Raw genomic sequence first — 22,960 nt, 5'->3', positions numbered from 1 at the left:
AAATCAAAGCCATATGCCTACTCAAAAAAATAGCATGATTTAATAAGATACCATAAAGAAACAATATTACGTTTGACGTTACGATTTTAAAATAGGTACTTTACGATATGATAAGTAAAACAATAATTCCCGTCAATATATTATAGGTAACGACACTTGAGGTGGGATGTTTTGCTGTGCAGTACTCAGTAGTAGTTGAGTTGTAGATTAGAGGAAAATAATAATTAAATAATATCATAAGAAATAACTTATAACAACGTAAATGATATTTCTTATAAGAGTTAAGAGTAACAGCATCATAAAGTAAATAACAACCGTTACTAAGGTTATATAATATACGAAAGAAGTTACAACGTATTTTTACCACTACGGGCAAAAAATATGTGATTTGAATTTTGTTTCCACTGATTTTAAGTTAAACGGTATTTAAAATTGTTTGGAAATGACATCATAATATTGATAGCTGACACATGACAATTGGCAGTGGTAATAATCAATTATGTCAAATTACAAATTAAATACATACTGCCAAATTGCCAATTGCTATATTTTACTTTACGCACGTGCGCCATAGTATTGTGCACGTTGTGCCGGTTCGTTCTAAAAATCCCATGTGAGAAAGTAATTTTAATTTTTCAGAATAGAGTTGCTAAGTTGCTGCTCAATTAAATGATATAATGTGTGATAAACTAGTTGCTGCTATCAAGCAATTAGAGCTTGGAACAAAGAGCAGTGAACTTGTAAAAACATGTCAACAAATAAGGGTTAGTAAATAGGTAATCTAAGTCAATATATAGGGGTAAATTTTAGGTGTACACTATGTTTTATGTTGTGAATATGAATTCCATGATTATGGATCAATTCTTCGATCAATTTGTAGAAAGAAAATCTTTTAAACCTAGATGTTTTTAGAGATATGATTTCCACAAATACAAATTTTATGTTATATTCGTGATCCATTCATGTTTCTTATTTCAGCTGTCTCTATTTAAAGATCCTGAAAATACAGAAAGTTTAATATCTTCATTATCAGAATACATATTGAACTTTGATAATGCTGTGTTGTTTGGAAAATATTTATCCAACCTTACATTAGCTCTTGTGTCATCAAAAATCCCTTTGAAACCAGTAATTCAAAGTAGTAATCATGATCAGGGAACAGATTGTGAAAAAACAAAACATTTAGAATATTCAATTGTGTTGGCATTACTGAGTGACCATCCCGATGTGTTACAGTAAGTGTTTATTTACTATCCATCTTGTTATTTAAAATATGTTGATTTTCTTAACAAACTTTTGATCACTTCAATCTGCCATCTTTGAAAGATTTTCATATTTGTTAAAGATTAAATTTCAATAAATAGATGTATAAGATATTTTAAAATGGTTGGTGGAGAAGTTCCACAAAGAAACACAAAAAAATTTAATGCTTTTTGTTGTACTATTGTAATTATTCATATTTTATTATTTTTTAGGTATGCACAGAAATATTTTCAAATTAATTCTGTGCCGCCGTATGAGGTCTTCATTTACCATGAAGATTCATATAATGTGGCTCCTAAAAAGAGACGATTACAAGACTACAGACAGAAGATTTCTGACCTTAATATAGTGTTGTGCTGCTATAAGCTTCTGAAAAAGTTGCCAAATGAATTCTCTGCCAAATGGGATTGGACAAAATTTGTCATCAACTTCAGCCATCATGAAGATGATGAAATTAGATGGTAAATAATTAAGTTCTTTTGCATTATATTGCACTTACTAATGTAAATAATAATGATAAACTAACAATAAAAATATTATATTTCAGGATGGTTAAAGAGTGTATGGTAATATTAACGAACATGACAGAGTCTCAATCAAACACTGTTAGCGATAATCTAAAGATTTCAAAAGAGATAGAATTAAAAAATACATTTTCTAAGTATGATCAGGAAAATATCGGACCAGGAATTGATAACATGACCGTTACCTCCGAAGCCATTATTAACATAGATGGTGTAGTGTTGCCAATATATGACAAAAATAATGTTAAGCCAGGAAATCTGGTTCCTGTGAAATCCACTGTTAATAATTTAAGAAGTCTGGCGCTTGCAGTTGCCTCAGGTTTGTTTGCCACAATAATTTGACTAAATGTATTCCTGTCCTGTCTAAAAATAAAATGAATAAAAATTAATTCCTGTCCTGTCTAAAAATAAAATGAATAAAAATTATCTATTTAAATATTTCTTTTTACAGGAAAGGCTCTATCATTAATGGGCCCCGTAGGGTCAGGCAAAACTTCTTTAGTGGAACACCTGGTGGGCGTGAGCGGTCGGAAGGGCATAGCATTTAAGAAAGTTCAACTCGGAGACCAGACCGATTCCAGAATGCTTTTGGGGTCTCATCAATGTACCGATGTGCCAGGAGAATTCCTTTGGGCACCCGGTGTACTCACTGAGGTGAGCCTATACATTTAATGCATGTTTGTGAGGTGTTTCTGTTTGGGTTCAGTGTTTTCCGAGCATAGTTTTCTTTACGAAAAATTTGCAATGAATATATACCTCCAGTGAGTCAATGATTTAGTCGATCTTAAAAATTTCCTAGTCAGTAAATGCATGTTTTATTTCAGGCAGTGCTAAACGGTCACTGGTTGTTGCTCGAAGACATAGATTGTGCAGCTCTGGATGTGGCTTCGACACTTAGCTCCTTATTAGAAAGAAATACTCTGTGCGTACCTGGCTTTCGAGATGCTTTGCCTGTCACCCCTGGATTTCAACTTTTTGTCACCCAAAGGTGATGTGCACGGAATAGATACAATATACCGTACACTTAAACTTATTAATAAAAAATTAAATAAATAATATTTTATTACAGGACCCTTATTACAAATTATGGCTTTCAAAAGAAACTATCGAGCTCGAGCACCCTGCTGCAGAAGCACCTGACGGTGATCAACGTCGAACCTCTCTCGAGGTCCGAGCTGAGCGAAGTGATACAGACTCAATATCCTAGTTTGTCCACTATCACACCCAAAATGATTGAAGTGTTCATGATGTTTTCCGTCGGATGCCACGACAGTTCCCTTCAAGCCACGGAAAAGTCACAGATAGACAACGACGCGGCGGTGCTCCGCGGTTCGAGACTCATCTCCACCAGGGATTTGATGAAGTGGTGCGCCCGGGCGATCGTCGGCTACGACGTGTCGAGTCCCGATTCGGCTCTGAAAGTGTTGCAGGACGCTCTGGACATCTTCACGTGTTCCGTCTCGTCGCCGGAAAACAGGTTGGAGCTCTCGAAGAAGATCGGAACTTGTCTCGGAATCGTGGACACGAAGTCAGAGTTCTACTGCAAACACTATAAGCCGAATGTGTCGTTGCAGCGGGACGCTTTGGTGGTCGGCCGAGCGAGCGTTCCTCGAGTGGAAAAACGGTTGGAGTCCATCGACTTCGACAGTAAAGAGGCGGTCTTTTCTTTCACTCGGCAATCGGCGTGTCTGCTCGAGAGAATCGCCTGTTGCGTCCGGTCCGACGAACCCGTCCTGCTCGTGGGAGAAACGGGGACCGGGAAAACGTCTTCCGTGCAGTACCTGGCCCGGCAGACGGGTCGCAAACTTGTGGTCATAAATATGAATCAACAGTCGGACTCCGCCGATTTGTTAGGTGGATACAAACCCGTGGACCTCAAATTCGTTATTCGCCCGATAAAGACCGAGTTCCTGGATTTGTTCACGAGCTTTTATAACGCCGAGAAGAACCAGAAGTTCCTGAGTCACGTCGAATTCTGTCACGACACCGAGAACTGGTCGGCGCTGCTGGCCCTCCTGAAGCAAAGCCACAAGGCGGCCGTGAAGAGGCTGACGGCCGAGAACAAAAGTCGTAAATTAAAAAACTGGTTGAGTTTTGGACACAAATTGGCTAAACTGGAGCAGCAAGTGAAAGCCGAGTCGAGGCTGACGTTCGCTTTCATAGAAGGTTCGCTGGTTAAAGCGATGCAGGAAGGCCACTGGGTGTTGCTGGACGAAATCAACTTGGCGTCGGCGGAAATACTGGAATGTCTGGCTGGACTTCTCGAAGATAAGGACGAAACGATCGATCTATTAGAAAAAGGAGACAAGGTGCCCATCCAAAGACACCCCGACTTTACTCTTTTCGCATGCATGAATCCCGCCACGGACGTGGGCAAGAAGGACTTACCCGTGGGACTCAGGAATAGGTTCACAGAATTTTTCATAGACGAATTGACCGAAAGAAATGACTTGATGCTTCTCATCGGAGACTATTTATATCACATGAACTTGAGTGGGGCCGTGTTAGAATCGATATATGCCTTTTATTCGTCTATTAGAAAAGAGGCCAGGCTTAATTTAGTCGACGGGGCAGGTGCGGAAACTTCCTTCACTTTCGTTTATGGCTTAAGGTGTTTCTATTTATTGTTTTGACCGACCCGATTTCAAAAATTTTCCAGGGAACGCCCCCCACTATTCTCTCAGAACATTGTGCCGAGCCTTGACGGCCGCCGCCAAAGCCAAGTGCGGGACGGTGGCGCGCTCCTTGTACGAGGCGTTCTGCCTCTCCTTTCTGACCCAAGTGGACAGATCTTCACATCCCAAAGTGGAAGCCATGATCGCCAAGTACGGTTCCCTTAACTTATTTGAGATGCTCTGTTCTGACTCTCGGCGCTCTTTTCAATATGCTTATTTTTATAATTTCAGGGCAGTTCTCGGAAAGAAAAACATAAAATCTGTTCTGAAGCAACTCATACCGGAGCCGAAGACGCAAGGTCAAAACTATTTACTCTTCGAAGGTCACTGGATTCCTCAAGGAAAGTTAGAGGTCGACATCCCGGAAGATTACATTTTAACTCCCGCGGTCAGAAGAAACCTTCTCGACATCGCCCGCGTTATATCTTTGGGCCGACTGCCGGTGCTGCTGCAGGGAGACACGTCCGTAGGGAAGACGTCGCTCATCACGTACATTGCGAAAGCTTCGGGCAACTATTGCGTCAGAATCAACAATCACGAACATACCGATGTTCAGGAGTACATCGGGTCTTACGCTTCCGACGCCCACGGGAGCCTCGTCTTTAGAGAGGGCGTGCTCGTGGAGGCTATGAGAAAAGGTTACTGGATAATACTAGACGAGCTAAACCTGGCTCCCACCGATGTATTGGAAGCTCTCAATCGCGTTTTGGACGACAATCGAGAGTTGTTCATACCGGAGACCCAAGAAGTAGTCAAGGCCGATCCGAATTTTATGCTGTTCGCTACTCAAAACCCCCCCGGCCTCTACGGCGGGAGAAAGATGCTTTCGCGGGCCTTTAGAAACAGATTCGTCGAGCTGCATTTCGATGAGATCCCACGAAGTGAACTAGAAACCATATTGCATCAGAGATGTCACGTTCCACCGACGTACAGCAAGAAGATGGTAGAGGTCATGGCGGAACTTCAAGTTAGAAGGCGTGGCTCCGCTGCCGTTCAAGGAAAAGACGGCTTCATAACTCTGAGAGACTTATTCAGATGGGGACAGAGATACAAACACGCTTCCAAAGAGACGTTAACCGCAGACAAATTTTATGATTGGGATCAACATTTAGCCGACGAGGGCTACCTGGTCTTAGCTGGAAAAGTGCGCCAAACAGACGAAAGAAAAATCATCGACGAAGTAATAGAAAAGCATATAAAAAGAAAAGTCATACCGAAGAATCTGTTTAGTCTGCATCAGAACACTTCTCCCGTCACTAAATCTACTTTGGAGACGATATTAAGTAATCGTTTACCGGAATTCCAGCACGTCGTTTGGACTTACAACATGCGAAGACTGGCCGTTCTCATAGCCAAAAGTTTCTCGTTCGACGAGCCGGTCTTATTAGTGGGCGAAACCGGGTGTGGCAAAACTACAATTTGCCAAGTATTAGCCGCCTTGAGCCAAAGGAAATTACTCTCTGTCAACTGTCACATGCACACGGAAAGTTCAGACTTCTTAGGTGGTTTGAGACCGGTACGTCAGTATAAAAACGATGGGAAATTGTTCGAATGGGTCGACGGACCTTTAATAAACGCCATGGAAACTGGACATTTATTTCTCGCCGACGAAATCTCCCTCGCGGACGATAGCGTCATAGAGAGAATGAACTCGTTGCTCGAACCCGAGCGACAGCTCGTGCTCTCCGAGCGAGGCACCGACGGGAGCTCCGATATCGTCGTGGTTAAGGCAGATCGAAACTTCCACTTTATCGGGACGATGAACCCCGGAGGAGACTTCGGGAAGAAAGAGCTTTCGCCCGCATTGCGTAATAGATTTACTGAAATATGGTGCGACCACGTCAGTTCCAGAGAAGACTTGTTACAAGTTCTCGAAAGAAGTGTCGCGGGAGGTATAGCGCTAGCGAATCAAGAGGACGGCAGTTCGGGAATCGGAAACTGTATACTGGACTTCAGCGAGTGGTTGAAGAGCTCCGAAGCGACGAATAAGTTTCCTTTCAGTATACGTGACTTACTCTCGTGGGTTCACTTCATCAATGCCACGGTCGAGAAGCAATTGTTGGACGCGGCCGAGGCGTACGTACACGGCGCGTGCATGACGTTTCTGGACTGTTTCGGAACTGCTTTGACGGGTCACATGGACTCGGAGACATTGTATCTATTACGTAAAAATGCAATAACTTTTCTCCTCAATCAGATAAAAGCGCTCGGATATGACAATATTGATAATTTAAGAGACAAACTAAACAACGAACGTTCATCGGTATCGGCCGGATACGACGGAAACAAGTTCGGGATCCATCCATTTTACATTGAAATGGGGTCAAATAGGAGGCCGAACGATACGGAGATGTTTACGTTCACGGCACCGACCACGGCCGCTAATACGTTACGGCTTCTCCGCGGCCTTCAGCTGAATAAAGCGATTTTATTGGAAGGAAACCCAGGCGTCGGAAAGACGAGTCTGGTGACGGCTCTGGCCAAGAGCTCCGGACATAGAGTGGTCCGGATCAACTTGAGCGATCAGACGGTGAGTAATGGCATTCTCAGTGCGGTCTTTGTCCAACCTTCCTTTTGCAACGGCTTTAGTGAAATTTATTATTTTTCAGGATATAACCGACCTGTTCGGAACGGACCTCCCGTCGGAAGACGGCTCCTTCGTGTTCAAGGAAGGAGCTTTCTTGAACGCCCTCCAACGCGGAGATTGGATTCTCCTGGACGAGCTCAACCTCGCGCCCCAGCCCGTCCTCGAAGGTCTCAACGCTTGTCTGGATCACAGAGGTGAAGTCTTCATCCCGGAATTGGGAAAGTCGTTCAAAGTGCAGGAACAAACTAAACTTTTCGCCTGTCAAAATCCTCTCAAACAGGGCGGGGCGAGAAGAGGTCTGCCGGTGTCCTTCCTCAACAGATTCACCCAGGTCTACATCGACACCTTGACGAGAGACGATCTCGCTTTCATCGTCGAGGCCCAATACTCACAAATACCGACGGACATACTGCACAGAATTGTAGAGTTCAACTGCAGAGTCTCGCGTGAAATAACGGAAATGCAGTCCTGGGGCCACAGGGGTGCCCCTTGGGAGATGAACTTACGCGACGTGCAGCGGTGGTGCGAGGCCCTCGCCGACGATCGAAGGGCGGGGCGCAGTCTCGCCCCCGGGAAATATGTCGACATACTCTACGTCAACAGAATGAGAACGGAGGAAGACAAAGAAAAAATGGCGACCGCGTACGACGAAGTCTTCCTTCCCGACTACCCGAGGAGCGACGGACGTCCCGCGTTCACCGTCGACGGCGGCCATCTCGTAATCGGAGATATCAAATTGAAAATAAATAACGAGAGACTGTACAAAAACAGACGAGCCACCGACACGAATCTGATCATCCTCCGAAACCAGTTGCCCGCTCTGAAGGCGCTGGCTCAAAACGTAAAGATGAATTGGCTCACCGTTTTAGTCGGACCGACGGCCGCGGGAAAGAGTAGTTCGGTTCAAGTTCTGGCCGACATGAGCGGAAACGAGTTGCACGTTCTACCGGTGACGTCCGCGATGGACGTGTCCGACCTTCTCGGAGGGTTCGAACAGGTCGATTACAATAGGAACCTCGAAAACCTCTATGACGTCATCGAAACGCTCACGATGCGAACGGTCAGAAGCTTGTGGATCTCACGAGACTTCAAGTTGTGGAAATCGAATAAATTGCTAAGCGATCTATTCGAGTATAGGAACATAAAATCCGACGAAGACGACAGAGATTTCTACAACGTCGACGTAAAAGTGCTCGAGCGCAAGTTGCACTTTCTTTTGCAGCATTGCGAGAGATTAATCGAATGTAGCAAAATGTGTGATCTGCCCACTGAGAGCATCGAGAAAAGTTTCAATAACTTGAGGAATTTACAAGTTAAAGTGTCAAACGCTATGTCCGTAAACGCCGGAGGAAGATTTGAATGGATAGATTCCTTACTCGTGAAGACTATGACGGAAGGCTCTTGGCTTCTGTTAGACAACGTGAATTTGACTTCGGCGGCCGTCCTGGACAGACTCAACGGTCTGCTGGAGCCCGACGGAGTGCTCAGTGTACCGGAGCGAGGAGACGTATGTGAGATCCGACCGCATCCCGACTTTCGGATTTTCTTCACTATGGATCCCAAGTATGGTGAAATTTCTCGAGCTATGAGGAACCGTGGAGTGGAAATTTATCTTTTGCGACCCGAAAACTCCGATTCGGGGCTCTCCGAGACTATGCCCTACATGGACTCGGTCGCGTTGTTGCACTCTTGTGGACTTCCCGCCCGATATCACGAGATTTGCATAAGATGTCACGAGTCTATGGCGGAATTTATTCAAGGTAACTGGGACACCCGTTTTATTTAACGTTTTTTTTTTTAATTGTTTTACTAAGTATTTATTGTATTTTTCGACAGGCTTAGAGCGTCCGACCGTCTCGCAGCTTCTCCAGGCTGCCCATTTAATCTGGCAGCAGCTGGTGAGAGGAGTCGACTTCGAAGCCGCGACGCTCAATAGCTTTTCCGATGTTTACATTAAACCCAGGAGCGGGGGCGACTTCGCTTCGAACGTGACCCGCTCCTTGTCGGAAATGAAGAACAGGATGTTGCGCGAATTGGAAATCGTATTGGGCGAAGAGACTTCGAGCACGATCCCCGACTCGGCCGATCATACGCTGTCGGTCAGAGGGCTGTGCGCGAACTCTGACTACGAGTTGACTCGACAGATCTGTTACCCGTGCATCGGACAACTCAACGACGGGGGGTCGAACGATACTTCGAAGCATCTTCTATTCAGCCTCCTGACCGCGTATCAGAAATGTCCTCCGGAGCGAGTGCGAGCGATGTTCTATTACTTACGTGGAGCCATATCGAAAACAGAAAACAGCGAATCGAAGACGTTGGCCGCAGAACTGAACGACCGATCGTTTAAGCACTTTAGCGAAGAGAACTGTCGAGTTGAGCATTTCCAAAGGTTTTACAGAGAGTCTTTCGACGTCGACGACGTGAGCGTCAATCGGTCGAACGCGAGTTTTGCTCTTCTGTATAGTGCGTGTCAAAAGATTCTTCTTAAATGGTCGAGTAGAGAAAATGCATTTTCAGCTCTCCACTACTCGAGCGCCGTCGGCGATCGCAGCCTGACCGATGATTTCGTTGAATATCCCATTTTGAGGAATTGCCAGCGATACATTAAAGCGATTGACGAATTTCTTCTAAAAGCTATTCGCCGAGCTCGCGACGGCTTCGACGACCGAATGGCGGGTCTGACGGTGCAGTTGTTGAATTGGCGAGTCCGCTTCTACGAAACCTGTAACTTGCCCATTTTCACGATGCAGAAGCGCACTCCGATCTTGAAGGAGGACATCGTACCTATCCTCCAAGTTCACAACAAATGGGTGCAAAAATATTTATTTGGAACGTTATTTAAAGTATTACGCGAACCGGAGCTGTTGGCCGATTTCAAAAAAAACGTATCGAAGTTAAAACTGAATATCGAGGAAGATTACACGGAAGTGGCGAAGATTAGTAAAAAGCTGCGAAAAAGCTACGGCCAGTCAAAGTTACCGAAGAACCGATCGGAGTACGAACTGAGCGTCGACCGAGCTAAGGTGTATCGAGAGATACACTTCGACATGTCCCGACCGATGGACGAGCAGTTGTATAAAATTGTTAATATTTTATACGATTTGGATAACAGTTTCGCTATCGATATACCGAAAGAGGAACGTCTGAACGCGATCGAAGGCAACGTTCGAAAGGCGAAAGAGGTCAAAGAAGTCTTTCGTTCGGAAATAAAACTAATTCCGATTAATTCATACGTAATTCAAAGGATTCTTAATGTCATACAACCGTTTTTACCGGAACTATTGAGGAAATTCTACGGGACCGAAGACATCCTAATGACAAACGACGAGAGGAGTGCCTTGGAATTGTTATCTCGGGTAATCGATGACGCCAAACAAATCAAAGGATTTCCACCCGCAATTTTAGATCTATTACAAGTTTTGCTTGAAATGAGAAAAGAAAATGAAAATGTTATCACAGAGAGGTAACACCCTTTTTTCAGTTTTTATCTCTTCTTTCCCTAAGTAGGATCGTTCAAAGTGTTGAAGGTGTTATAATATTATTTCTAGGTTATCTTCCCTCGCAATGCGATTGTGGGACGAGCTCTACAAGTTGCTCACGAGCTCCCCGGCCGTTCATCCGACATTGTTTTTGACCGAGACTAACTCGGACGATGAGACGACAGAGAGAATCCCCGCCAACACTTCGAGGGTCTCTACGAATCTACCGTTGATGACGTATTATGTTCAGCGGTTGACCACATTTGTCGAAGACGGTAAACTCACTATCATCGAACGATTACAACTAAAGTATTGCTATTGCTCTAACTTAAGCTGAGCTCTTTGGGTTTTCAGGTAGACCTTTGTTGGCCCACGAGAAAGTTTCGCTGAAAGATCGCGTGGAATATTCGCTTCTCCTGGAGAGCCTTTTGAACACTTTGTGGAATAACATCGGCACATTGGACTTTGCCGCTGCGGCCAAATCGTAAGTGACAGCAATCGTTTTTGAACATTTTCAATCCTTTTGTCTCAATTTGAAAATGATGTGTTCATAAAAATCTCGACTTTTTCAGAAAATCTGACGCAGCGTTTGAATTAAAGAAATATGAGCATTTTATACTCTACCTTCACTCGATAATTGTGTCAAAATCGAAGAATCCAATCGTAAAACTGACGGAAGATAAATTTGATTTTGTTCGGAGAAATCTTAGAATAGAACCACACTCGATGGAGATGCTGGCGATGGCGGAAGAGGTAAACAGACAAATACGAGCGGAACTCGAATTATCCACTGATGAACAGAAAATGAAGGTTCTAACTTCACAACTGTCTCTATTGACGAGTGTTCTCTTCGCACAATTCATGTCGGAGATAAGTCCGATCGATCACGTCGAGAAACACCGAATGAAAGTCAAATATATAGAGGAAGACCTGGAGACGTTCGACGCGATGCTCGGGTCGTATTATCTCCAGGGTGTGGTGTCGGGGACGGTCACCGAATATCGCAATATTTCAAGAGCATCTCAGGTCTCGATCAAAGAACTAAGTGCGGAGAACTCGGAGGCGGTGAAGAGGGTTCATCCTTACTGCGCAGTGATAATGGATCTGAAAGAGCGAACGGCTATGAGGGTACATAAATATGCGTCCGGCGACACTTTCCGTCCGAACGAACCGTCGTATTGTAGCTTTGCGAAGGTAAGTCTGTTCGTAACGAAGCTAGTTCCCTCTTTCCTCTCTAGAAATTTCAGTATTTCGGGTACTCCACCGATCGAGTTTACGTATTGAAAGTGCTATTCGTTTCAGGAATGCAGACATTTTACGAAATCAATCTTGTCCGAAAGGACTATTTCCGGAATTACTTCTCGTATGGTGATGACCAGCCGTCGATTGTATGAAGAGTTTCGGTCGAATCGCGTCGACCCATCCACGATAGAAAACTCAAAGACCGTCGCGAGGGAGGCGTCGTCTTGGCTCCACTCCGCCGAAGCCTTTTACAGAAAGATTGAGACGTCGTATTCCGAAGCCTTTCCCGACTTGGCTAAACCGCTTCAGAGTTCCATCTCCCAAATGATGTTCGGCGTCACCTCTCTGAGGGACGTCATCAAAGAATTTGTCGTCAAAATAGAGCGAGGGCCGACTTTGCCCCGACTGTTGAGAGATTTGGTCGAGTATCCGAATAAGATCCCGAAGAGGGGCGCGAGGGACGAGCGTCTCGACCGATTCGTGACTCCACATTTCTCGCTCCGGCTGAGTGAGAACGCCGGCGACGGTTCGGATCCTTCGAGGACTGAAGCCGCCCGTTTGGAGTGAGTGCTCGATAACTTTAATTGTCTTCGGGTGTTATTAAATGTCCGAGCTTCTCGTTTTTAATTTCAGAAACAATGTATTTAACGAAACGATTTCAGACTACTAAAAATGAATCTATGCGAGCTGAAGATGCTCTGCAGCCCGTCGGGGTCCGCGGACGGAGCCCGCTCTCGAGCGGTCGTCGCGACCCTCGACGCGCTCGTCGCCGCTTGGGACAGACAGAGAAGGGACGTCGAGAGAAAGAGACAGGACGACGAGGCTTTATACGTCACTAAGTAATGTTTGCCTTTTGAAGAGCAAATTAAGATACGATGTGGAAACAAATCTCTCAATTCTACTGCTATTATTTCAGATCTAAATGTGAAGACGAAGACGAAGAAGCGACCGCCCGAGAGGAAATCTCGGAGATGTTCCCGTCTTTCGCCGACGACGACTTCGGTGAATTCAAACCGCCGACGCTCGAACAACGAAAGGTCGAACCTCGGCGGACGGAGAGAGAGAAGCCGCTCGTGAGCGCCGAAGACGTGTCCCTGATATATCTGTGGCACTCGAACTTCGTCCGAAGCGTGACGGCCACCGAATGGATGAACGGCCCCGAGAAAATCGTAGGCAACGACGTGATCGGCCCTCTGCTGATGCGCTACCCCACGTTCGCTAGGGTCGTGCGAGAGTCTTTCGAAGCCCTGGACGCGGACTTCGAGGGTCACGTCGCGCCCGGCCTCTTGGTGCTCCTCTCCGACATTAAATCGAAGGTCGACGGACTCGGTGAGTGCAAACTCGCATAAGTATTAATTCAATCGTAATCCGGTATTTTTATTAATATCGTCTCCGCTCGTGGTCAGTTCGAAATACGCGCTGCTGAACTTTCCAATTGACTATTCGCGGACGGACGTCTAACCGTGGGAATATTGTTACAGAATCTGAGAAACCAAACTCTAAGAACCACAAGGACTTCTACCGCTCGCCGTGGGTGTCCGAAAGCGGGCAATGCTTACCGATACTCCGGAGGGCTAGAGAGGAAACCGCCGCTCTGCTGGAGCAGTGGCCGGACTTCCCGACGCTCAAAGACGTGAGTCGCTTCGTCGCTCCCCAGCCTATTCGAGAATCGTTCTCACGAGTTACTCTCTCTGATTAATAATTTTATTTTGACAGATAACGGCGATAGTCGACAGGATAATGAGTTTTCCGATAACCAGTCCCGTCTCCCGATTTCTGACGGGTTTAGAACTTTTACGGGACAAAATCGAAGAATGGAACAAAAACGCTCACAAAAAGAACGACCTGATCGAGCTGTCCCTGTGCATCGGGCGACAGATCGTCGATTGGAGGAAACTGGAGATGAGCCACTGGAGGGAGTGCCTCAACAGTCTGTATCAGAGGTGGGTGTCGGCTTCGGCGGGAGCCTCGACGGGCTCCAGGTAGGTGACGTGAAGTATTGGATTCCAGGAAACAGGCCGAGGCACACAAGTACTGGTTCTACGTGTACTCCGTGGTGGGGTCGTACCTGGACAGCACCAAGAATCCGAACGACGAACCGACGTCCCCCTCTCGCGTGACGGCGGTCCTGAAGGACTTCATGGAGAAGTCCGACGTGGGCGAATACGGCGTCCGGTTGGATATAGTCTACGTGTACCACTGCCATCTGGTGTCGTTGGAACCGAGTCCTCGGAGAGGTCCGTGAGACGTCGCTTTCCTTCTCGTCAGTCGGAAATGACTAGAATTAAGCAGTAAAGCCAATTTGATTTTCAGACGAGCTATTGTCGATTCTCTGGAACACGCACAACTACTACGCCCAGTTCGCCCCTCGAGTGGCGGCCTTCATCAAAGAGAGACGCGCCCCGATAGAGAAGAAGTTGAGGGAATTCGTGAAAATATGCTCCTGGGATCGAGATCTCAGCTATTGGAGCGTAAAGGATACGGTCGACAGGGCCCACAAGGCTCTGCACAAGCACACCAAAGAGTTCGAGGTTCTCTTTCGCATACGTAGAAACGGATCCGTTTCTCGACGATTCGCTCACTCAAAATAAACGTTTCCATCTACAGAAAGTGTTGGCCGAGGGCGTGTCGAAGTGTCTGGTTGACGACGGCGACGACGTCGGGGCCTCCCACGTGGGCATTTGGGACAGGCCCAAGAGGTCCACGACCAACAGCATCCAGCCCGGAGGCGCCTACATGATCGATCCCCTGCTGTACTTGCTTCAGCCCAGAAACGTCAAGGTGCGACGTCGAAACGACTATCTCTACCATCCGAAGAATGGACTTTTGTAACGATCGATTGTGTTTCAGAAATACCTGGACCGCGCCGCGGAGCCGTGTCGCCCGATAGCCGAGGGTAGTCTTCTCTCAAAAATACCCTCGTTGTTGAACAAGGCTAAAGGGCTCTGCAGAGACGTCCTGGTGAACTGCGGCTACTCGTCCTTGGTTCAGGAACTGGACGACTTCGTCACTATGGTCATCGACACCGGCGCCCACCTCGCTTCTTTAGAGGTATGGACCCCCGTCGTTTCGCCTGCTTAGTGATATTAAACATTTTCGGACTCGTGTGACGCTCCGATACGTTCAGGTGGATTCGTCTCTCCCGAAAGACAAGCAGACGTCGCAGGCGAAGAACATAGTGCGGCAGAAGCGGAAAGCCCTCGCGGACCTCTTCAAATACTTGGCCAAGATGGGCCTCAACTATCGCACCGGACTCGTCATAGTGTCGGCTCAGGAGGAGTTGTGGGACTTCACCGTTCCTCCCGTAGATTTGGACGCCGCCATTGGCTACCTCAAGACCAGGTATGCCGGTCGTCGGAGTCGGCGCTGCGCTTTTATCGACGTTTCGGAGGACTGGATGTATTCGCTCGTATTTCAGGCGCTGCGATCCGACGTTGTCGCTGCTGTGGTCGGGCTGTGAAAAGTACTTCCAGAAGAACATCGCGAGACATCGTCTTCTAGCCGCGGCCTTGGAGGTGCCTCACGCCGACCTGGGTCTGCAAAACATCGAGCGTTGCAAAGGGTTCGCCGCTCAACTTATGGTGAGTCGGGCGAATCGATCGAGGAGTGAGACGCGAACCGCCGAATGACCGTCATCGACTTAACTTTTGAAAATATTTTTCCAGAAACTTACAAATTCACAGAAGAAGTCCATCGCCAAATACTCGCGATACATCTGCGACTTGCGAACGGTCTCCGCCGGCCTCACCGACGCTCTCGAGCTGGACGTCGTCGACGTCCAGTTGTCGACGATAGACGACAAAGTCGAGATCCTCTCGGAGTGTTTTGCGAACGCGTCGATTCTTCTAGATCAGTTCAGTATAGTTTTGAAGTCTCTCCCGGAAGCAAACGTCGGTTCCGGCTCGGAACTTCAGTTCGATAGAAAAATAACCCGTTCGCGTCTACCTCAATGCTATAATAAAAGTGACGAATGGACCTCCTTGTATAAAAAGGTTAAATATATCATAGCCATGGTCGACAAGCGGAGACTGTCGCTGAACAAATTGACTGCGAAACCGAAACGGATCGGAAGAACCGTCGAGGCTTCGTCGATTTCACAAAATCATATTGATGTGACGAACGATGCTATCGTCGCTCTAGGGTCCATTAAAGAAAACGTAAAAATGCTTTTGGAGGAATACAAATTTGACGTTCGGTACCCTCTGGCACATGAAGGTACGCGACATCCGATATTACGTGGTTTGGAAGACTTAGAAGAACACATAAGCGACACTCTATATGAAATACGCAATTTAGACGAATCCGTCGACGCTTCGATGGAAGATTCGAGAGATGACTTTCTGGAGCGAGCCGAAGACGTCGTGGCCGTCATGCTGCTCACTGTTCAATCTCTATATAAGGAACATTTACAAAGGGACAGCGGCGAAGACATCTTGGACGTTATTGACGATTTTATTGACGATGATAAAAAAAGCGATCAAGAATCCAAAGAAATACTTGAGGATAAACATCTGAAGGGCCTCCTTCACGATAAGCTTTCGAGAGATGGTAAATTGCTCCAACTGGACGTGCTGATAGCCAAATTACAGAGTTTGACGATAGATTACATACGGTACATATCGACGAAGAAGGACGTCGACGAAGTGAGATCGGTCGTCATGAGGGTGGTACCGATTTTAGAGCAGATCGTTCTTTTCGCTCAGTACTTCGTGTCGCAGAAGGTTGCCGTCCATCGAGTTTCTTGTAAAATGCTGTCCGTGCTCTTGAAGATCTTCTCTGATCTCGCCACTAAAGGGTATGAACTCTTATTCTAACGCTACGATTAGCCCGCTCGAGAAACGATTGTTCAATTGTAATATTTTGAAGGTTCTGCAAGCCATCCGACTTAGACATGGAAGAGGGCGAGGGCGACGGTCCCGGGAAATTGTCAGGAGGCATGGGGCTAGGGGACGGAGAGGGACAGAAGGATGTCTCCGAGAGAATTGAAAACCAGGTGAACCAGCCATTTCGGTAAAGGTAAATCGCGTCTCCACAATGGAAATATTCAATATTAATTCTATTAAACAGGATCAATTAGATGACGCTCAGAAACCGGGCGAAGAGAAGCATGAAGAAGATCGTGACTGTAAAGAAGAAGAGAAAGGGGTCAATATGACTGATGATTTTGATTCCCATTTGCAGGACGTCGAACAAAAAGGTTTGTTCGTATTAACATTTTAAGCTTCAGCTAAAGCAGAATTACTCGTTTTTGCATTCAGTTAAGTTCTCGAAGCGGTCACTTTGACACTCGACAGGACTTTTTTCGTTCTTGGGCTTGATTTAAATCTGAAGACGAATGTTTTATCTTTTTAGAAGGCGATTCGGACCAAGAGAACGACGATGATGATGCTGATAAGCAAATGGGAGATACGGAAAATGCGGCTGAAAAGTCAGTTTACAAATATTTACTATTTTAAAGAAATCTCAAATGTTTTGGGCAAAGACTATTTTTTATTAAATCGGCTTATTTTAGGTTAGATCAACAAATTTGGGGCTCAGATGACGAAGACGAGGAGGAAGATAAATCTAATAAGAAGGAGAAAGAAGAGCGAGGCACGGGTGAGAGCACCGGTGAGAAAGAGATGGGTGCCAAAGAAGAAGAACAAGGGGCCGACGATGGCAGTGATGGGAAAGAAAAAAAGCAGAAAAAAGACATTAACGAATTGGAAGAGAACGAACTTGATGATGATCAGGTAAAAACTTATCCAATTATATTTCTTACATAAACGTCTTAATACTTAACCTTCGGTGCAGCTAAGCTTAAAATAATGCAGGATGTGGAACTTCGAATTAGAAGTTATTATATATATTTCTAACACGTGTAGGTGGACCCACACTACGGCAAGCACCCAGAATACCCTGAACCGGAAGAATTCGAGCTTCCCGAACAGAACAACGACGGAGAAGAAGATGCCAACAAGGTAAATACAACAATTAGACAATGTTTAATTGTTTATTCCTTATATGTATATATTAAAAGGTTTAAATGTTTTAGGAAGGTGAAACAGAAACAGAAAACCCGTTCGACATCGATGTGATGAAGCAGAATTTGCAAGAAGAGGAGCAACCCAAAGAAGGTGAAGAGAAGGACGACAATAAGAACGGCCTAGAGCTTTCGAGCGATGAGGAAGATGGCGAGCAGGCTGACGAAGGAGACAAAGGGGTGAGGCGTTCGAGTTCCGTAGAATAAAGTGAAACGTATTCTTTTGTCTTCTCATGGTATCAGCTTTTTTAAGTTAGACATTTTCTTCGTTATGTTTGAAGTGTCAGCGTGATTAACTGTACGAAAAAGGTTAAAGTTTTAAAAAGGCTATTAAATTAAAAGATTTGTGCCATTGCGGCGTTAACTGTATGTGTCTCTGCGACAGGAACGAGACGCTGAAAGAGAGAAAGAAGCCACGGACGAGCAAGGTGATAACGAAGATACAGAAGACAACGAACAGGATGAGGATATGGAACCGGAGACTCAGGCTCAGGATGAAGAAATCCAACCCGATCAACGAGAAAATGAAGATAAGGAATTGCCGCAGAATCCAGAGGCGATGAAAGAAAACGACGAAGCGGAAGAGAAGCAGCACGAAGCCAACCCTCAAGCGAACCCGTCTCGCGACGACCCCTCGGCCGGGGAGAGAGCCGAAAACGCCCAAATGGACAAAGGCGTCAACGACAACGTCGAAACTAATCCCGAACAGGCGAAGGACGAGGACGCCGCGCCTCACGTAAGGTTTACGGGTTATTCGGTTTAGACTTCCCGACAGATCTAACAGACATTTATTATATTTCGTGATTTCGTAGGAGCAAGCTCAAGAGCAGGTCGGCGAAGACAAGCAGTCGACGGGACGTTCCGAACTGGACAAGAGCGACGAGGGCCATCGCGGAGAGAAACGAGCCGCCGAGGCCGAAGCGTCGCAAGAGAAGCGGACCGAGCACGAGAACAAACCGGGCACCACCGACCAGGAGCGCACCTTGGGTAAGGCCGACTTCGCTGCCTCGGCCCGACCGTCGCCGTTCAACGTTCCCAGAGTGTTCACGAATTTGTGTCACAGGCGAAGTCGACGAAAAGAAGCACAAGAAAGCTCACACGCTGAATCGAGAGCGAGAGGAGGCCGAAGACGAGGGAGCCGACGGGGCCGACGACGGGGACGACGGGGAAGAGGCCGACGCGTTTCAACACGTGAAGCAGGCCAAGGAGGACGATTTGCAGGTTCGTCGGGTTCGGTCGGACCCGATCTTTGGTCGCAAACGTAATATGAGTTAACGTGATTTAAACGCGGTAAACAGGCGATCGACGCCGCCACAAAAGAGCAAGCGGACCGGCAGCCCACTCTGCAGAAGGAGGAGGAAGAAGCCGAGAAGTTGAAAGAAGACGAAGAGGTTCCCATGGAAGTGGACGACGAAGACATTCAGGTAAACGACGATAACTTGACGGTTCGCCGTTTCGACTTTTGACGCGCAGATTCATTCATGGAGTTTCACGACTCTAATTACACTCTGTTTTAGGTGGAAAAGTGTGACGATATTAAACCCGAGAAGACGACGAGCGGTCCCGAGAAGGACAGAGAGAAATCTGGCAAAAATAAGGAAGGCGCCGAAGAACCGACGGGCGACGCCGGTCTGGAAGTGGAAGGGGACGCCGTCCTCACGGCGTCCGTGCGCAGAGGGACGGACACGTCCTATCACACCAGGTGACGGACTCGCTCGGAGGGCAAAGTCCGCGTCGATTGAGCGCTTCTTGTAATTGTATAATTTTCCACGCTACAGCGAGACCTTCGGCAGAGCGGAAGAGGAATCCCGGGCTGAGGCCATTTCCCCGGAGCGATACGTGACTATGCGCGAGTGGATCGCCTCGGGCGGACCGCTGACGGGCGGAAGCCAGAGCCGGGCGGTTTGGAGGGCGGCTTGGGCGGAAACGGCCGCCGCCTCCAGGGCCCTCTGCGAGAGGCTGCGATTGGTCTTGGAGCCCACCGGGAGATCTAGGAGGGCCGGTCGGTACCTCGCCTCCGGGTCTCCCCCGTTAGGGGACGACGGACGGATATTTATTGACCCGTCTAATAGTCGTAATGTGATATGTATAACTTTTAATAAATATTATATTTCTCGTGATGTTCTCGACTCCAGGCGACTTCCGCACCGGCCGCGCTATTAACATGCGTCGCGTGATCCCTTACATCGCTTCCCACTTCCGCAAAGACCGGATCTGGCTCCGAAGGACCAAACCTTCCAAGAGGGAATACCACATCGCCATCGCCGTGGACGACTCCAGCTCCATGGCGGACAACAGGAGCAAGGAGCTCGCCTTCGAGAGCTTGGCGCTCGTCTCTCAGGCCCTCAACCTCCTCGAATCGGGGGATCTCGCCGTCCTGAGCTTCGGCGAAAAGCCGAACCTGCTTCACCCGTTCGACGAACAGTTCTCGGAGCATTCCGGCGCCAAGATCCTGGAGCGGCTGCGCTTCGAGCAGAAGAAGACCAGGGTGGCCCAACTGTTGGACTTCTGCTCCGTCATGTTCGAGGGGCGGGCCGAGAGGAGCGACGCCCTCAACGCCAGGCTGCTGGTCGTCGTGAGCGACGGCAGAGGCATCTTCTCCGAAGGGGAGACCAGGGTCGTGCAGGCCGTGAGGGGGGCGAGGCAAAGGGGCATATTCCTGGTCTACGTCATCATCGACAACCCCGACAACAAGGTACGCTCGCTCACTCTCGCGTCGGTCGACGTTAGTCCTCGCCGAGGCTGCGATGTTTCTAGTCCTTTATTAGCTTTCCTGCAGTTAATACTATTTTGAAATGCCCTGTAGTGGGGTATACCGTACCCGAACCTAACGTACGTTTTATGAATTGCAGGACTCGATAATGGATATCCGAAAACCGATATTGGACCCGGTGACGAACACGCTCAACGGGTTCATACCGTATCTGGACACTTTTCCGTTCCCCTTCTATCTAATCCTCAGAGACATGTCGGCTCTTCCGACGGTCCTCGGAGACGCTCTCAGACAATGGTTCGAACTGGCCGCGAACAGCTCCAGTTGATCAATGTTCACTTATCACTTTCGTTTCACATTTATTCTGTCCAAATGGCATTTATGAAGGTCGATTGTGAATTAGTCAGTAAGTCGCGAAGTGAAGATATATATATATATATATATTTGCGAGTCCATACCTGGTAAATCGTAATTAAATATATTTTATGTGTGTGTGTGATATAGTGTAAGTATTTTTTTTTGTATAATTAAAAAAAATAGAAAATAAATATTTTTATATATTACATATGACGCTATTTTCCTTCCTAATGACCACGCTTTTCGGTAAATGAGTAGGAGCAATTATCTTTTATTAAATGCAATTTTATTTTTCGAAGACCTTAAAGCTTTTTATACGATGTGTATATCTGTGATGATCCTTCAACCGCAGAAATAGGTAGAAATCGCATGGAACTAGGTCCGGGAATATGGAGAATGTTCCATCAATTCGCAGCGAGGTTCTTGAATGACAGGCACCGCTTGAACTCAGAACACCAATTCGCAACCGTGAATAAGGAAGACGATTAATCCCTCGGCCCGTATTCTAGAAACGCCAACCTTAAATCTAGATTCAAGAACTGTCAAACCATTTTTTCTGTATGAAGTTTGACATACATATTTGAGAGCGCTCAAGACGAGATTGAGTGAGTGAGTTGAGTTATATATTATTACTGTGCGAATTTTACTTTTTATCACTTTTAAGAAATCCTTCCGACGCGACGAAACGTTGGCTTCTGTTTATAAACGGTTTTATTTAGCTTGCCCTGTTGGGTCAAATCAAGTAATTGAAAATATATCCTTTTCCTGTTGACGGATTGCAATTTTAGTTCTGGATTATCTGAATTGGAAGAACCTATTTTATTCTATTCGGTATGTTATAGTAAGTATGCTATGGCTATGATTGCCAGTTTTTTTTTCCAATGAGAATTTATCGCATTATCACTATTTACTGAAGACCCCCAAGAAATTACAAAGAATCGGTGGCTGTCGACTGACTGATGGTAGGTTTGTACGAAAACCAGGCGTCATCGTTATCCCTTGACGTCGAAAGTGTCTTCGTTCCGAATAACGCAATGTATAATAATTAGAATGTTGTATGCGCATGACGGCGCCTGTACCGCCGTACGCGCCTATAGCAAACAACACCTGCATCGAGCACGTCACAGCCGGTTCTTCAAGTCTCCCCACTCTCCCCACTACTGAGTCTGTCGTTATAAATGGCGGAGCGGGCCTTACGCAGGCAGTCTCGGCTCTGGCGTGGCTTGGTGCACTAGTTGTATCCTGCGAGCTTATCCCTGACTCATATTACTCTAATTACTCTGTGTAAATTAGGAGTGATTAAAATAGAATTATTATTTGAAAATTAAGTGGCATTTTATTTATTAAAATGTCCTACCCAAATCCTACATCAGAAGTGGGATGTAACCACACGACCCACATGGCGGTGACAGCAACGAAAAATGACAGCGATTGTTGGAAGCTCAGAAACAGAATTTCATGGCGTTATTGGAGACCATGAAACTCAACAACTTAACGAAGCGATGCATTTACCCGATTTCAATCCGCACATGGATTACCACAGCGAGCATGTGCATGGAGGAGCGAAAAATTGCAAGGTACGACTGTCAGGATACCGCCGCCCCATTTCTATTAAATTTAAATAACGCCAAACCTGAAGATGGCGAATAATGGCAAGATGAAAAAATATGACTACCGATAGTCGTTTCGAGTGTTCTCGCACATCTTTCACAATGTGAAACGCGTGTTCAACATTTGGCGTTTACAACTGAAATTGCGTCACGTGGATCTGTGCAAAGTTGCAGCACCCCTAGGAAGGTTGAGTCACTCGGTGCTCGCGTGCGGTATTGCTCGATCGAGCTAATCTATCTAGTGAAACCATGGCATAGGCTTTCGTCCAAACTTTGAGCATTGATCTATCGAGTGAAGCGCGCCGTTCAGTATTCACCGAACCGTTCGAGCCAAAGGATGTCTGTGTAACAAAGGAGACGGTGGCTGTATTTAGCAAGTCTCACAGTGCTTTATAAGAAAATCAAAGAAAATGAAAAGAAAAAAAACGTAAAAGGAGGTACTGGGTTAAACATTGGTTAGATCGCCGTTCTGATTACAGCCACGT

General features: G+C 46.5%; 1 protein-coding gene across 1 annotated transcript; it reads left to right on the top strand.

Moving 5' to 3' along the window:
* The first annotated feature begins 554 nt into the window (after window positions 1-554).
* Window positions 555-21,073, top strand: LOC125055133 (midasin). Its single transcript, XM_047657398.1, has 40 exons — window positions 555-764; window positions 979-1,235; window positions 1,476-1,724; window positions 1,811-2,106; window positions 2,239-2,441; window positions 2,612-2,775; window positions 2,857-4,361; window positions 4,447-4,612; window positions 4,694-6,992; window positions 7,072-8,809; window positions 8,886-10,515; window positions 10,601-10,806; window positions 10,886-11,015; window positions 11,104-11,725; window positions 11,834-12,336; window positions 12,436-12,612; window positions 12,690-13,102; window positions 13,255-13,406; window positions 13,490-13,716; window positions 13,784-14,010; window positions 14,087-14,304; window positions 14,381-14,554; window positions 14,624-14,824; window positions 14,901-15,115; window positions 15,192-15,354; window positions 15,439-16,568; window positions 16,640-16,766; window positions 16,841-16,970; window positions 17,126-17,201; window positions 17,286-17,505; window positions 17,638-17,733; window positions 17,808-17,975; window positions 18,181-18,531; window positions 18,608-18,782; window positions 18,859-19,016; window positions 19,094-19,219; window positions 19,313-19,497; window positions 19,574-19,797; window positions 19,931-20,490; window positions 20,648-21,073. The coding sequence occupies exons 1-40, from the start codon at window positions 678-680 to the stop codon at window positions 20,834-20,836; spliced, it is 16,137 nt and encodes a 5,378-aa protein (XP_047513354.1). The 5' UTR covers window positions 555-677; the 3' UTR covers window positions 20,837-21,073.
* Window positions 21,074-22,960: the final 1,887 nt, after the last annotated feature.

The sequence above is a fragment of the Pieris napi genome, chromosome 1 (genome assembly GCF_905475465.1).
Source record: "Pieris napi chromosome 1, ilPieNapi1.2, whole genome shotgun sequence".
Taxonomy (NCBI): Eukaryota; Metazoa; Arthropoda; class Insecta; order Lepidoptera; family Pieridae; genus Pieris; species Pieris napi.
This window is presented reverse-complemented; position numbering and strand designations above follow the sequence as displayed.

What these genes read in the sequence shown, in the direction of transcription:
- LOC125055133 (XM_047657398.1), top strand. Translation starts at nt 678, where the DNA reads ATGTGTGATAAACTAGTTGCTGCTATCAAGCAATTAGAGCTTGGAACA. An exon ending in GTGGAAGCCATGATCGCCAA is followed by an intron (nt 4,613 to 4,693) that starts GTACGGTTCCCT and finishes TTATAATTTCAG; the next exon opens with GGCAGTTCTCGGAAAGAAAA. An exon ending in ATTGGCTACCTCAAGACCAG is followed by an intron (nt 15,116 to 15,191) that starts GTATGCCGGTCG and finishes CTCGTATTTCAG; the next exon opens with GCGCTGCGATCCGACGTTGT.